Source organism: Lipotes vexillifer, unplaced genomic scaffold (genome assembly GCF_000442215.2).
Source record: "Lipotes vexillifer unplaced genomic scaffold, Lipotes_vexillifer_v1.1 scaffold945, whole genome shotgun sequence".
Lineage (NCBI taxonomy): Eukaryota > Metazoa > Chordata > Mammalia > Artiodactyla > Lipotidae > Lipotes > Lipotes vexillifer.
Genome location: NW_006772158.1, coordinates 129646 through 145472, shown reverse-complemented (window position 1 = coordinate 145472; position 15827 = coordinate 129646). Strand labels below are relative to the sequence as shown.

Genomic DNA, 15827 nt, shown 5'->3' with positions numbered 1-15827 from the left:
ATTGTTTATTTGAGATTTTTCTTGTTTCTTGAGGTAGGCTTGTATAGCTATAAACTTCCCTTGTAGAACTGCTTTTGCTGCATCCCATAGGTTTTGGGTCGTCGTGTTTTCATTGTCATTTGTCTCTAGGTATTTTTTGGTTTCCTGTTTGATTTCTTCAGTGATCTCTTAGTTAGTAACATATTGTTTACCCTCCATGTGTTTTTATTTTTTACGTTTTTTTCCCTGTAATTCATTTCTAATCTCATAGGGTGGTGGTCAGAAAAGATGCTTGATATTATTTCAGTTTTCTTAAATTTACTGAGGCTTGATTTGTGACCCAAGATGTGGTCAATCCTGGAGTATGTTCCATGTGCACTTGAGAAGAAAGTGTAATCTGCTGTTTTTGGATGCAGTGTCCTATAAATATCAATTAAATGTATCTGGTCTATTGTGTCATTTAAAGTTTCTGTTTCCTTATTAATTTTCTGTTTGGATGATCTGTCCATTGGTGTAAGTGAGGTGTTAAAGTCCCCCACTATTAGAATGTTACTGTTAATTTCCTCTTCTTTGGCTGTTAGCAGTTGCCTTATGTATTGAGGTGTTCCTATGTTGGGTGCATATATATTTATAATTGTTATGTCTTCTCCTTGGTTTGATTTATTGATCATTATGTAGTGTCCTTCCTTGTGTCTTGTAACATTTCTTTACTTTAAAGTCTGTTTTATCTGATATGAGTATTGCTACTCCAGCTTTCTTTTGGTATCCATTTGCATGGAATATCTTTTTCCATCCCCTCACTTTCAGTCTGTATGTGTCCCTAGGTCTGAAGTGGGTCTCTTGTAGACAGCATATATATGGGTCTTGTTTTTGTATCCATTCAATGAGCCTGTGTCTTTTGGTTGGAGCGTTTAATCCATTCACGTTTAAGGTAATTATCAATATGTATGTTCCTTTTACCATTTTCTTAATCATTCTGGTTTGTTTTTGTAGGTCCTTTTCTTCTCTTGTGGTTCCCACTTAGAGAATTTCCTTTAGCATTTGTTGTAGAGCTGGTTTGGTGGTGCTGAATTCTCTTAGCTTTTGCTTGTCTGTAAAGCTTTTGATTTCTCCATCCAATCTGAATGAGATCCTTGCTGGGTAGAGTAATCTTGGTTGTAGGTTTTTCCCTTTCATCACTTTAAGTATATCATGCCACTCCCTTCTGGCTTGTAGAGTTTCTGCTGAGCAATCAGCTGTTTTCCTTATGGGAGTTCCCTTGTATGTTATTTGTCATTTTCCCCTTGCTGCTTTCAATAATTTTTCTTTGTCTTTAACTTTTGATAGTTTGATTACTATGTGTCTTGGCATGTTTCTCTTTGGGTTTATCCTGTATGGGACTGTCTGTGCTTCCTGGACTTGGGTGGCTCTTTCCTTTCCCATGTTAGGAATGTTTTTGACTATAATCTCTTCAAATATTTTCTTGGGTCCTTCTCTCTTTCTTCTCCTTCTGGGACCCCTGTAATGCAAATGTTGTTGAGCTTAATGTTGTCCCAGAAGTCTCTTAGGCTGTCTTCATTTCTTTTCATTCTTTTTTCTTTACTCTGTTCCACGGCAGTGATTTCCATCCTTCTGTCCTCCAGGTCACTTATCTGTTCTTCTGCCTCAGTTATTCTGCTATTGATTCCTTCTAGTGTAATTTTCATTTCAGTTATTGTATTGTTCATCTTTGTTTGTTCTTTAATTCTTCTAGGTGTATGTTAAACATTTCTTGTGTCTTCTCGATCTGTGCCTCCATTCTTTTTCCAAGATCATGGATCATCTTCACTATCGTTATTTTGAATTCTTTTTCTGGAAGGTTGCCTATCTCCACTTCATTTAGTTGTTTTTCTGGGGTTTTATCTTGTTCCTTCATCTGGTACATAGTCCTTTGCCTTTTCATCTTGTCTGTGTTTCTGTGAATGTGGTTTTTGTTCCACAGGCTGCAGGATTGTAGTTCTTCTTGCTTCTGTTGTCTGCCCTCTGGTGGATGAGGCTATCTAAGAGGCTTGAGCAAGTTTCCTGATGGGAGGGAGTGGTGGTGGGTAGAGCTGGGTGTTGCTGTGGTGGGCAGAGCTCAGTTAAACATTAATTCCCTTGTCTATTGATGGGTGGGGCTTCATTCCCTCCCAGTTGGTTGTTTGGCCTGAGGCGACCCAACCCTCGAGCCTACCAGGCTCTTTGGTGGGAGCTATGGCGGACTCTGCTAGGGCTCACACCAAGCATCACTTCCCAGAACTTCTGCTGCCAGTGTCCTTGTCCTCACTGTGAGACACAGCCACCCCCTGCCCCTGCAGGAGACCCTTCAACAGTAGCAGATAGGTCTGGTTCAGTCTCCTATGGGTTCACTGCTCCTTCCCCTGGGTCCCGATGCACACACTATTTTGTGTGTGCCTTCCAAGGGTGGAGTCTCTGTTTCCCCCAGTCCTGTCAAAGTCCTGCAAACAAATCCCACCAGCCTTCAAAGTCTGATTCTCAAGGAATTCCTCTTCCCGTTGCCGGACCCCCAGGATGGGAAGCCTGACGTGGGGCTCAGAACCTTCACTCCAGTGGGTGGACTTCTGTGGTATAAGTGTTCTCCAGTTTGTGAGTCACCCACCCAGCAGTTATGGTATTTGATTTTATTGTGATTGTGCCCCTCCTACTGTCTCATTGTGGCTTCTCCTTTGTCTTTGGATGTGGGGTATCTTTTTGGTGAGTTCCCGTGTCTTCCTGTCGATGATTGTTCAGCAGTTAGTTGTGATTCTGGTGCTTTCACAAGAGGGAGTGAGGGCAGGTCCTTCTAGTCCACCATCTTCAAGCCATTCTACAATATTGTTTTTTAATCAGTCACACTCAGATGTTTTAGCTTAAAATTTTGCACTCACATTAATGGACTTCGCAGTATGCATAGTAGATTTGTTAACCATAGAGATATGTGAGTATGAGCCTGAAGTCATAGGTTTGGTACTCAAGCAGCCCTCGCCCAAGATGTCTAAATGATACATGCTGTTAGTCAGAAGGGCTGAATAAATATGATTATTATAAGCTTATCCCCACTATTGGGGAAATAACTCAAAGTATGTACTGTAATAATGGAATTCTGTAGCCAGTGGAATCACCTTATATGTAAAGGCCGGAACATTATTGTAACAAAATGTATGTTATACACTAGAGCCATCTTCAGTTCAGTATCATCTTGTTTGCATTCTGTCATTTCTGCATCCTTGATTTCAGCCTCCATTATATCTAATTATAATGCAGTCAGGGCTAAATTACACTTTGAGTGATTAAAAAAGAACAGGAGGGAAGTTGCAAGCAAATGAAAGCAAAAAGAAGTTTTCAAGGAGTCTGTTTAATTTTAGAACAAACTCTTTTGGGGCAGTTCAGAAATAGCCTTTCTCATGAGACAAACAATGCCTGTTACAAATTACAGGTACAGATCTTTTTTCTTCTTTAATGCATTAAGCTGATACTTCCAGTTACCTTCTACTACCCTGTTACTTCCTCCTAACCCAGTTAGGCATACCATTGCCCTAGCTGGGGTCACTACATTCACTTTTGTTTTTTTAATTAAGTGGCACTGTTCTTCCCTCAGTTTCATCTGCATTATATTTTTAAAAATGAATTGATAGAGTTCTCATTATATTTTGAAGTAAGAATTTTAAAATTTTTCCATAATTTATGTAAGTATGAAACATGTTTTTGAAACTTAAAAAAACAGATTTTCTCTTTCTCTTTGGCTGTAGATTACATTCAACTGAAGCAAGAAGATTTTTTTCCTACTTTCTCTACACCCTTCTCTTATTTCTGATACTTTCCTGTGATCTGATCTTCTGAATTATTTGGTACCCATAAAACCCAGTGTGTAACCATTATTTTTTTCCAAAGAAAAGAGTAGTATTTTATTTTATTTTTTAACCACTTTTATACAGAAAACTTAGATTATATTAGATACTTTGTCTTCTTATTAAAAACTATTATTAAATTAATATTTGGATATTTTTTCTTTTTTTCAAAACCCAGAGCTAACCTATGGACTGTTGATCCCTATTCCCTGTCAGGTAGCCACCAAGGGTTGCTGATTCCTAGAAAGAACTGCCGTTTCTGCTTCACGTTATTAATTTTCTTCCTGGCAGTTACAGCAATAGCTGGCCTAGAGAAGTGGAATGGTTGTTAACAAAATGCTTACACCAGAAAACAGCATGACTGCCATAAAATGAACTTTTTTGTTAAGTTATGTGGCACTTTTTTTTTCTTAGGAATAAGAGCATTTTAGATTAGTGTGTGTCAGACAATAAAACTTGAGAAAGAAATTACTGTTATTTGGCAATATTGTAATGTGTATGTTGGTATATTCTTGGGTTCTTTGCTACAACTGCAGTCATTTCCTAAGTACACGAGTTCCTTTCTCTAGGACTCTGTCTTATGAGTTTCTAAAAATACTTTATATTTACATGATAAGGTCTCAATCGATTACAGTTCATGGGCATTATTTGTTTCCCAATTCAAGCAAACAAATAAACAGTGTTAAACAGTTGTAAGACAGTTGTGGAAATGTGAACATTGCCTGGATATTTGATGATATTGAGGAATTATTTTAGGTTTGATAATGGTATTATGGTTCTTTTTTAAAGAAAAGAGTCTTACCTTTTAGTGATATGTATTTAAATATTTACATATGATACTATATCTGGGATTTGCTTCAAAATAATCAGGGTAAATGGCAGAGAGTGAGTGGGTAGGAATATATATGAAACAAAAGCAGCCCAGTTTTACTGATAATTACTGAAGCTGAGAGATGGGTACATCAAATTTATTATGTTGTTTTCTCTTTTGTGTGTGTGTGTGTGTGTGTGTGTGTGTGTGTGTGTGTCTATTTGAAAATTTCCATACTAAAAAGTTTTTAAAAATGAGGCCTTCTTTTCAAATAGTTTTATTTGATTTTGGTTCAATACTGTATAAAAGTTAAAAAATAAATTTCTCCGGATTCACTTAATCCTTTCACAGTTAAATGAAAAAAAAACTATTATAAGATTATTATTTTTATGAGAAATGTTATCTGAATTTTTTTTCTTATCAATATTCCTAGGAATATATTCTGTACTTGTGGCTCTGATGGCTGGGAAGGCAGAAGTAAGATATAACCCTGCTGTCATACAACCCCCGATGATAGCCGAGTTAATCCGAGAGCTTGGATTTGGAGCCACTGTGATAGAAAATGCTGATGAAGGGGATGGTGTTTTGGAACTTGTTGTAAGTAAGACATTTTGTGTGGTTAATAGAATTTGCAGGAAAAACTTGGCAAGAATTCAGAAAAGAGTTTGAAAGATAATTAAAATGTGGGGACAATAAAACATAAAATGAAAATTAAGGAAACTGGAAAGATATGACAATGGTGGCCTTCAAGCATAGAATGTAAAAGATAATCATCTCGGGCTTCCCTGGTGGCACACTGGTTGAGAGTCCGCCTGCCAATGCAGGGGACACGGGTTCGTGCCCCGGTCTGGGAAGATCCCACATGCCGCAGAGCAGTTAGGCCCGTGAGCCATGGCCGCTGGACCTGTGCATCCGGAGCCTGTGCTCCACAACGGGAGAGGCCACAACAGTGAGAGGCCCATGTACCACAAAAAAAAAAAAAGATAATCATCTCTATTAAGAACCAATAAACAAGAATTGGGTTTGAATGAATAAATGAAAATCAACTTTTAAAATATAGTATGATTCCTACATGAAATTACTAGAAGAAATATTTGGAGCTTTTTCCAATATTCTGTTTTAAAAATTTCAGACATCAGGAAAGACAAAAGAATTGTACAGTTGAACATTCTTACACACACTGCATAGATTCTACAATTAACATTTTACTGTATTTGTTTTATCATACATCAGTCCATCAGTCCATTGTGGAAATAATTTTAAACTCACAAAGAAATTACAAAAATAGTACAGAGGATTTCCCTGTAGCCTCTACCTAGCTTTTCCCAGTGATAACATCCAATCTGTCATTTAAAAAATAATATTAGAGTAGGAAGAGTCTTTCTAAATATCATACAAAATCCATAAAAGACAAGGTTGATAACTTCAGGTACATAAAAATTTCTTCTTGGGAGAAAAACACCATAAACAAAGTCAAAAGGCAAGTAAAATAATTGTAATTCATATCATAAATGAAGGTTAATTTCCTTAATATATGAAGAAGTGTTGTAAATCAATAAGAGCCATCAAACCAAAAGAAAGATGGTAAAGGATATGAACTAACAGTTCACAGAAAAGCCAAAACAGTACCTCTTTAAATGAAAAAATGTTTGATGTCACTTTTAATAAGAGTAAAGCAAATTAAAACTGCACTGAAATGCCATTTTCTACCTGTGAGATTGGTAAAGATAAAAAGCAATTTTGGGGCTTCCCTGGTGGCGCAGTGGTTGAGAGTCCGCCTGCCGATGCAGGAGACGCGGGTTTGTGCCCTGGTCCGGGAGGATCCCACATGCCACGGAGCGGCTGAGCCCGTGAGCCATGGCCGCTGAGCCTGCGCATCCGGAGCCTGTGCCCTGCAACGGGAGAGGCCACAACAGTGAGAGGCCCACATACCACAAAAAAAAAAAAAAAAGCAATTTTGTTAACACTGTGTTTGATCTCTCATATATTGCTGGTGGAATGTCAATTGAGACAAGGACTCAACTGAAGAATTTAGCAATATCTATCAAAAGTAAAATTGCACATAGCCTTTGCCTCAGAAGCTCCACTTGTAGGAAATTATCCAGCAGACATATTTGGATATGTATGAAGTGATATGTGTGCAAAGATGTTCATTATAGTATTTTTTTTTTTTTGCCTATGCCACACATGGCATGTGGGATCTTAGTTCCCCGACCAGGAATCGAACCTGCGCCCCCTGCATTGGAAGCGTGGAGTCTTAACCACTGGACCACCAGGGAAGTCCTATTATAGTATTTTTATAATAGCAAAAGATAGGAAACAAACTAAATGTCGGTCATTGGAGACCGATACATACATCCATACCATGGGATACTAAGCAGCTATTAAAAAGAATGGGTTGGTTTGTACTTTTTAAAGACTTCTAAAAATTAATAGCTTTATAGAAATATAGTTTACATACCATAAAACTCACCCTTTTAAAGTGTACAATTCAGTGGTTTTTAATATATTCTCAGAGCTGTACAACTAATCACCACTATCAAATTTGAAAACATTTTCATCACCCCAAAAAAGAAACCCCATACCTATTAGCAGTCAGTCCTCATTCTTGATATTAATCATTTGAGTCTTTTTTTTTTTTCCTTCATCACTCCAGCCAAAAGTTTGTCAATTTTGTCAGTCTTTTCAAGTAACCAACTTTTGGTTTTGTTGATTTTCTCTGTTCTCTTTTGTTAATTTTCACTCTAATCTTTGTTATTTCCTTCCATCTGTTTGCTTTAGGTTTAGTTTGTTTTACTTTTTCTAGTGTCTTAAGGTAGAAAGTCAGGTTATTTATTTGAGATCTTTCTTACTTTAAAATATTGGCACTTATAAATTTCCCTATAGGCACTGATTTCATTTCAGTTATTGTACTTTTCAACTCCAAACTTCCATTGGACCTTTCTAATAATCTCTCTGTCTTTATTGATACTCTCTGTTTGGTGGGATATTGTCTCATACTTTCCTTTAATTCTTTAAACATCATTTCCTTTAGTTCAGTGAATATATTTAAAATAGCTGATTCAAGATCTTTGCCTAGTAAATCCAATGTCTGGGTTTCATCAGGGAAAGTTTTTTCCTGTGTATAGGCCATACTTTCTTGTTTCATTGTATGTCTGACAGATTTTGTTGAAAATATAATGTAGTAACTCTGGAAATAAGATTCTTCCCCTCTCCTCAGGGTTTGTTATTTGTTGCTGTTTGTCATTGTTATTGTTTGTTCAGTGACTTCTGAACTAATTCTATAAAGTCTGTGTTCTTTGTTGTGTGTGGCCACTGAAATCTCTGTTTGGTTAGCTCAGTTGTCAGCTAATGATCAGACAGTGATTGCCTTAAATATCTGGAACCAATAAGTCTCCCAGTCTTTGCTAAAGAGCTCTTTGTAAATGTTGGGGCATGCCTTGAACACTAAGCCATGCAGTTGTCAGTTTTGCCTTACCCTTCGACTCCTGCTTCTATGGAGCCTAAAGGTCAGCCTGAGGTGAGAATTTAGGGCCTTTTCAGTTCTTTTTTGAACATACACACAGCCCTGGACATGTGCATAACCCTATGCATGTGCATGGCCTTCTAGATTCCTAGGAATATGTTGCAGCACTTATGGACATCTTGCTTCCTGGCTTTCCTTTTTAGGCTTTTTTGTTAGTCTGTTGTTTGCCCTAACTGTTATCCATTGGCTCAGGCAGCCACAAGGTTAAATAATTTCCTCTAATTGTTTCTGACAAATTCTCCTGGGGAAAGCCTTTTTGTATTCACTGGGTCATCAGGACAAACAGACACCTTTGCAAGTGGGATATTTCAGAGAACCATCAGACAGGCCAAATAATGACAGTTGTCTGGGAATGAGGCTTTGAAGGTACTCCAATCCTTTTCTGTCCTCTCTGGTAGCTTCCCTGATGCTGTTTTTCACCATGATTGTGGCCTGTCAGTCTTCATGGCTACCCCAGAGCTGGAGGAGAGGGGATGGGAATATGGCAAACTATAATGCCATATAGCTTGCTGTTTTATTGGAATTTATCTGATTTTCTTGAATAACTGCTTCCTGCATTGCTGAAAGCTTTTGTTTAATTTTCAGATTTCTTTTTTAATCAGTTTTTTAAATTGAGGTGTAGATGATTTACAATATTACTTTCAGGTGTACAGCATCGTGATTCAAAATTCTTACAGATTATACTCCATTTAAAGTTATTGTAAAATATTGGCTGTATATCCTGTTCTGTACAATATATCCTCATAGCTTATTTATTTTGTACATAGTAGTTTGTACCTTTTAATCCCTACCCCTATCTTGCCCCAACCCTTTTCCCTTTCCCCATTGGTAACCACTAGCTTGTTCTCTATGTGTAGGTTTCTGTTTATTATATTCATTTCTTTGTTTTATTGTTTAGATTCCACATATAGATGATAAGATACAGTATTTGTCTTTCTCTGTCTGACTTATTTCACTAAGTATAATACCCTCCAAGTCTATCCATGTTGTTGCAAATGGCAAAATTTCATTCTTTTTTATAGCTGAGTAGTATTCCATTGTGTGTGTGTGTGTGTGTGTGTGTGTGTGTGTGTGTGTGTGTGTGTATCACATCTACTTTATCCATTCATCTATTGATGGAACTTAGGTTGCTTCCATATCTTGGCTATTATAAATAATGCTGCTATGAGCATTGAGGTACATGTTATCATTTTAATTAGTGTTTTTGCTTTCTTTGGATATATACACAGGAGTGGAATTGCTGGGTCATATGGTAGTTCTATTTTCAGTTTTTTGAGGAACATCCATATCATTTTCTATAGTGGCTGCAGCAATTTACATTCCCACCAACAGTGTACAAGGGTTCCCTTTTTTCCAACTTTTCTGAAAAAGGTGGTTCCAACAACTTTTGCCAGTTTTCTAATTGCTTTTGTGGAGGAGAGAATTTTCAGAAATCCTCACTCCACTATTAATGATATTCTTTTGGTGGATATTCTTGAATAAGTACTTTGTAATTTGTTGTGTACTCTTTTTGGTTACTTCCCATAATCTTTCAGTGGTTGGCTTTTGAAACTTTTGTCCAGTTATATCATTGCTCTTTGGGGAAAGGATTTGCTGAGCTTCTCACACAGTCATTCCAGAAGTCCTGCCCCTCCATTTTAGAATTTAATACCCAACTAAAGTATAACCTCACTCAAAGACATAGGGCAAAATACATTTTTGGACAAAGGTAGAACACTTTTGTTATCCATTAACCTTCACTAGAAGTAATACTAAATAATATATATATATATATATATATATATATATATATATATACACACACACACACACACACACACACACATACATACTTATATACTTTAGCAGGGTGAAAAAAATCTAGACGGAAGCAAGGCATTGAATACAAGAAGCAATGATAGTTGTCAAAGCCTCTATCACTGAGTAATAACAGGAAGAGGGAGACTTAATGAGATCCTTAATGTTGCAGCTGGGACCATATCTTTGTTCAATGTGATGTAAAAACAGTGATCTAATGATCATAATCTAAAGCATATTAATAGTGCAGATAAGATCTTGTGTGTTAATCCCTTGTTACAAGAGTTCTTTTAGTTTAAAGTAATAACACACATTTAATGGAGGAAAAAAGTATATTTCTGAGTAACAAAGCCTTTGTCTTTAACAGGTGAGAGGAATGACATGTGCCTCCTGTGTACATAAAATAGAGTCTACCCTCACAAAACATGGAGGGATCTTCTACTGCTCTGTGGCCCTGGCAACCAATAAAGCACATATTAAATATGATCCAGAAATTATTGGTCCCAGAGATATTATTCATACAATTGAAGTAAGTGCCAAGACTTTGCATTTCTGTGTTCTTACCTATCTAGTCAGCACTCCCTTGAATCACGTCTGGTTTGTATCAGATAGAGATGATGAGAAAAATCTGATTCCTTTGTTTACCTCTACAGACAATGTCTGTCTCAAAATTTAATGTAAGAGTGTCTGCCTTTTTTTTTTTTTTTTGGTCTTCATCAGGAAGAATTAGGTAAAGGCACATTGGCACTATTAATCAGGAGCAGACTTAAGGCAGAACCACAGATCATTTAAAAATATTTAGAAAATGTAAGCAAAGTACAATTTGTTATGAGTAAAATTCATGTTAATCACTAAGAAAATGAAGCATCCTGCTAGATGCTGTATTGTTTGTTAGGTCAAAGCAAATGACATCATAGTTAAAGTAAAATTTAAAAGACCAAACCTTTTTCTCTGTGACAAATTCATCCTGCAGTCTTCAGTAAATCTTAAGTGGTAATACATGTTAAAGTGCTTTAGAAGTTTCACTGTGGTCTAGCATTGGTGTTCTAATGATGTAAAAAGCATATTAATCATTCAGGTAAGATCCTGTTAATGTAGATAGTAATACCATTAACATCTTTGTGAAGCTAGCATTATTGAGTATCTATTATGTGCCAGTTACCAAAATTGCAAAGCTTCAACTCTTGATTTAATTCTCACAACAGTGCTGTCATCTTCATTTTGGAAGTGAGGAAACTCAGGTTATGGGATGTTAACTTTCTCAGTCACATAGGTAGTAAGTGTCATAGCTGGGATTTGATCCTAATCTTTCTGACTCCAATGCTCATGCTTGCTCTTTTCACTGTGTTATACTGCCAAGAAATGTAATATGGCAGCATTTTCCCTAGCAGTTCGAAATATAGTGTATGTTACTTTCTATGTTCATATGAGTCTTACTTAGGTGTAATTTTCTTTCAGTACTTTATTTTATTGCGGAAAATTTTCGTTCGTGTTCTTTTTTCGGGTACAAGAATAAAGACTGCATATGCAAACCCTTGAATAATATATTTAGTATGGTGCTAGCTTTTGTGGCCTATTATTCAGTTTTCTGTACTTTCAGGGGATGGATGGATCAATGACTTGATAGATGTCAAAGCTAAAATTTAAAAAAAAGTGATTAATATACATCAGTACTAGTAGATGCTTGTCTGAGTGTACGATTTATGATTTTACTGCTGAATTCTCTTCTTTTTATTGGAATATAGTTGCTTTACAATGTTGTGTTAGTTTCTGCTGTACAGCAAAGTGAATCAGTTATACATATATCCACTCTCTCTATTTTTTTTTTTTTTTTTTGCGGTACGTGGGCCTGTCACTGTTGTGGCCTCTCCCGTTGCGGAGCACAGGCTCCAGACGTGCAGGCTCAGTGGCCATGGCTCACGGGCCTAGCCGCTCCGTGGCATGGGGGATCTTCCCGGACCAGGACACAAACCCATGTCCCCTGCATCGGCAGGCGGACTCTCAACCACTGCGCCACCAGGGAAGCCCTCCACTCTTTTTTAGATTCTATTCCCATATAGGTCATTACAGAGTATTGAGTAGAGTTCCCTGTGCTATACAGTAGGTTCTTATTAGTTATCTATTTTATACATAGTAGTGTATATATCTCAATTCTGTCTTTATTAGGTCATCATACACTCTGTCGGCCTGACCAAGTAATAGATTCTGCTTTTTTCCAAAATTACTTATTGGAGGCTTTAGTTGACTTCTTGATATAAGAACCTCTACTGAGGACAACTGCACTTGAGTTAAATCAGTAGTTTGAGAACAGTAGGATAGACATTAAATAGAGTTGAGAGAATACTCATTTCTTTGATGAAAGATTAGAAACAAAGGTAATTAAGAGAAGGAAGCACATCTTCATCTTTATATTCCCCAGGATGACTTGCACTTAGTAACTGAATTGAGTTGTTCTTAATGACAATACCACAGCTTAGAATTTCTGTAGGTAATATTTATACATTCAGTGAAATAATTGTTTTCTCATGAATTTCCTTAGAGCTTAGGTTTTGAAGCTTCTTTGGTCAAGAAGGACCGGTCAGCAAGCCACCTAGACCATAAACGAGAGATAAGACAGTAAGTACTTTTGGAATGTCAGTGAAAAACAGATTTTGATTCCTCTTCACAAATTTAATAAACTGTTAGCATGTCAGTTTTTTCAATATCATCCTTACACTGGGTGGGAATTGGTCACAAGTTTTATTTCCTTATAGTACATAGAATCTTTAACCATTACCTATTTACTCAAATGATTTTTCTTTTCTATATTAGATGGCGACGGGCCTTTCTTGTGAGCCTGTTTTTCTGTATTCCTGTAATGGGGCTGATGATATATATGATGGTTATGGACCACCACCTTGCAACTCTTCACCATAATCAGAACATGAGCCAAGAAGAAATGATTAGCATTCATTCTTCTTTGTTTCTGGAGCGCCAGATCCTGCCAGGATTGTCCATTATGAATTTGCTATCTTTTTTATTGTGTGTACCTGTACAGGCAAGTGAAATGTTAGCAAGTATATTTGTTAATAATGAAAAATAGCCAAAATGTGACAGGTGAGGCTATTTTCAATTGTACAACAAATATTGGCCAGAAGTATGATCATTTTATGCTGGATGCTTTACAAAAATAATCTTAAACTGAGTGGTTAAAGTAGATAATAATAAATTCCATTTTAACCCTGAAGGATACTGTTTAATGACAAAGCAGAGAATAAGAGTTCAATTCATCTTCAGTTATGAATTTGGTATTCATATCTACTACTGTATGTAACTTTATATTTAAAGTTATTATAATAATAAAATGTTATACTTTATTTTATTTTTATTGTCTTTTTCTAAGTTTTTATTTTATATTGGAGTACAATTGATTAATAATGTTGTGTTAGTTTCAGGTGTACAACAAAGTGATTCGGTTATACATATGCATGTAGGAAGTCTGGGATTGACATGTACATGCTGCTATATTTAAAATGGATAATGGCCAACAAGGACCTACTGTATAGCACAGGGAACTGCTCAATATTCTTTTTTTTTTAACTTTTTATTTTATATTGGAGTGTAGCCGATAAACGATGTTGTGATAGTTTCAGGTGCACAGCAAAGTGACTCAGCCATACATATACATGTATTCATTCTCCCCCAGATTCCCCTTCCATCCAGGCTGCCACATAACATTATCTGCTCAATATTCTGTAAAAACCTAAGTTGCAAAAGAATTTGATAAAATGTTATATTTTATTTCTTTATATTTATATTTTATATTAAATGCATTAAAATTCTCTTTATATAAATTATATTAAATATATTATAAATATATTTTATTTTAATATATTATTAATTTATTCTGTAAAATAATCATAATAGTTATATTATTTCTCCATGGCACTTAAGTTCATTACTCTTTGTATGTTTTTTTTAATTTAATTTTATTTCTTTTTTTTATACAGCAGGTTCTTATTAGTTATCCATTTTATACATATTAGTGTATATATGTCAATACCAATCTCCCAATTCATCATCCTCCCCTGGCCCCCACTTTCCCCCTTGGTGTCCATACGTTTGTTCTCTACATCTGTGTCTCCATTTCTGCCTTGCAAACTAGTTCATCTGTACCATTTTTCTAGATTCCACATATATGCGTTAATATACGATATTTGTTTTTCTTTTTATGACTTACTTCACTCTGTTTGACAGTCTCTAGGTCCATCCACGTCTCTACAAATAATCCAATTTCATTCTCTTTTATGGCTGAGTAATATTCCATTGTATATATGTACCAGATCTTCTTTACCCATTCGTCTGTCAGTGGCCATTTAGGTTGCTTCCATGACCTGGCTATTGTAAATAGTGCTTCAATGAACATTGGGGTGCATGTGTCTTTTTGAATTATGGTTTTCTCTGGGTATATGCCCAGTAGTGGGATTGCTGGGTCATATGGTAATTCTATTTTTAGTTTTTTAAGGAACCTTAGTACTGTTCTCCGTAGTGGCTGTATCAATTTACATTCCCACCAACAGTGCAAGAGGGTTCCCTTTTCTCCACAGCCGCTCCAGCATTTACTGTTTGCAGATTTTCTGATGATGGCTATTCTGACCACTGTGAGGTGATACCTCACTGTAGTTTTGATATGCATTTCTCAAATAATTAGTGATGTTGAAAATCTTTTCATGTGTTTCTTGGCCGTCTGTATGTCTTCTTTGGACTTTTCAACTCTTCTTTTGAGATAAAATTTTACTGTGGAGCACTTCCATCTAGTAGATCTATTCCTTTTTCTGATCCTTATAAAAAGCAATAATTATTTTTAAAACATCTTAATATGTTTCTCTATACTAATGAACAATAAGCTTTTCGGTTATGTTTCCTAACGAAAACAGTGGACAGATCCAATAGCTTGTGATAGGTTGAATTTGAAAAGAGGGAGGTGAGTTTTATATAAAAAATCATTGTCAAAAGAATGTAATTCTTTTCCTGGTTCTTGTTTTTGCTGGCTTCAAAAAGAAGACTCTGAGAACCACTTGACTTTCTTTATATTATGGAATATCCATTGGATCATAGCAGAGAGCTGCCAAGGGCTTGTACAACAATTTGAATCCACCCCCCCCACACACACACACACTCGTATCTGCTAAAATACAAGCACTATTGTTTCAGCTTAAAAAAAAAAAATATCTCTCCTTAGGGGAATTCCCCATGGCCCAGGTTCGATCCCTGGTTGGGGAACTAAGATCCTGCAGGCCGCATGGTGCAGCCAAAAAAATAATCTCTCCTTAGTTGTTTATGGATTAAATAAAAGCCAAAGGAAATTAACATTGATACTATATCTTAGTTATTTCGGTATATATGTGAATTTCAGCTTTTTTTAAAAGCACTAATCACTGTTTCTATATTACAGTTTTTTGGAGGCTGGCACTTCTACATTCAGGCCTACAAAGCACTGAAACATAAAACTGCAAATATGGACGTACTGATTGTGCTGGCAACTACCATTGCATTTGCTTATTCTTTGGTTATTCTTCTGGTTGCAATGTATGAGAGAGCCAAAGTGAACCCTGTTACTTTCTTTGACACACCTCCTATGCTATTTGTGTTTATTGCACTAGGCCGGTGGCTGGAACATGTAGCAAAGGTAAAGTAAGAAAGGGTGACATTTATTAAAATCTTGGGTGGGTAAATGACCATAATATTTTATAGACCAATTATTGGGAATATACATTGATTTATGTAGTTAACGATGTACTAAAAGAAGTATTTTTGTTTTGGCAGTATTTTAGGTTAAATATTCCTTTAGAAGATTTACCAAATTTATGGAATTAATACTTTAGATAAT

General features: G+C 36.1%; 1 protein-coding gene across 2 annotated transcripts in view; it reads left to right on the top strand.

Moving 5' to 3' along the window:
- Window positions 1-15827, top strand: part of ATP7A (ATPase copper transporting alpha) — an 84844-nt gene that overhangs the window by 33100 nt on the left and 35917 nt on the right. Inside the window, exons 5-9 of one of the 2 annotated variants that reach the window (XM_007447350.1) lie at window positions 5069-5232; window positions 10326-10487; window positions 12498-12574; window positions 12770-12995; window positions 15393-15626. In XM_007447350.1, the coding sequence (XP_007447412.1) occupies window positions 5069-5232; window positions 10326-10487; window positions 12498-12574; window positions 12770-12995; window positions 15393-15626 (863 nt within the window). The remainder of the gene's footprint in view (window positions 1-5068; window positions 5233-10325; window positions 10488-12497; window positions 12575-12769; window positions 12996-15392; window positions 15627-15827) is intronic. The other variant, XM_007447351.1, reaches the window with a different exon arrangement.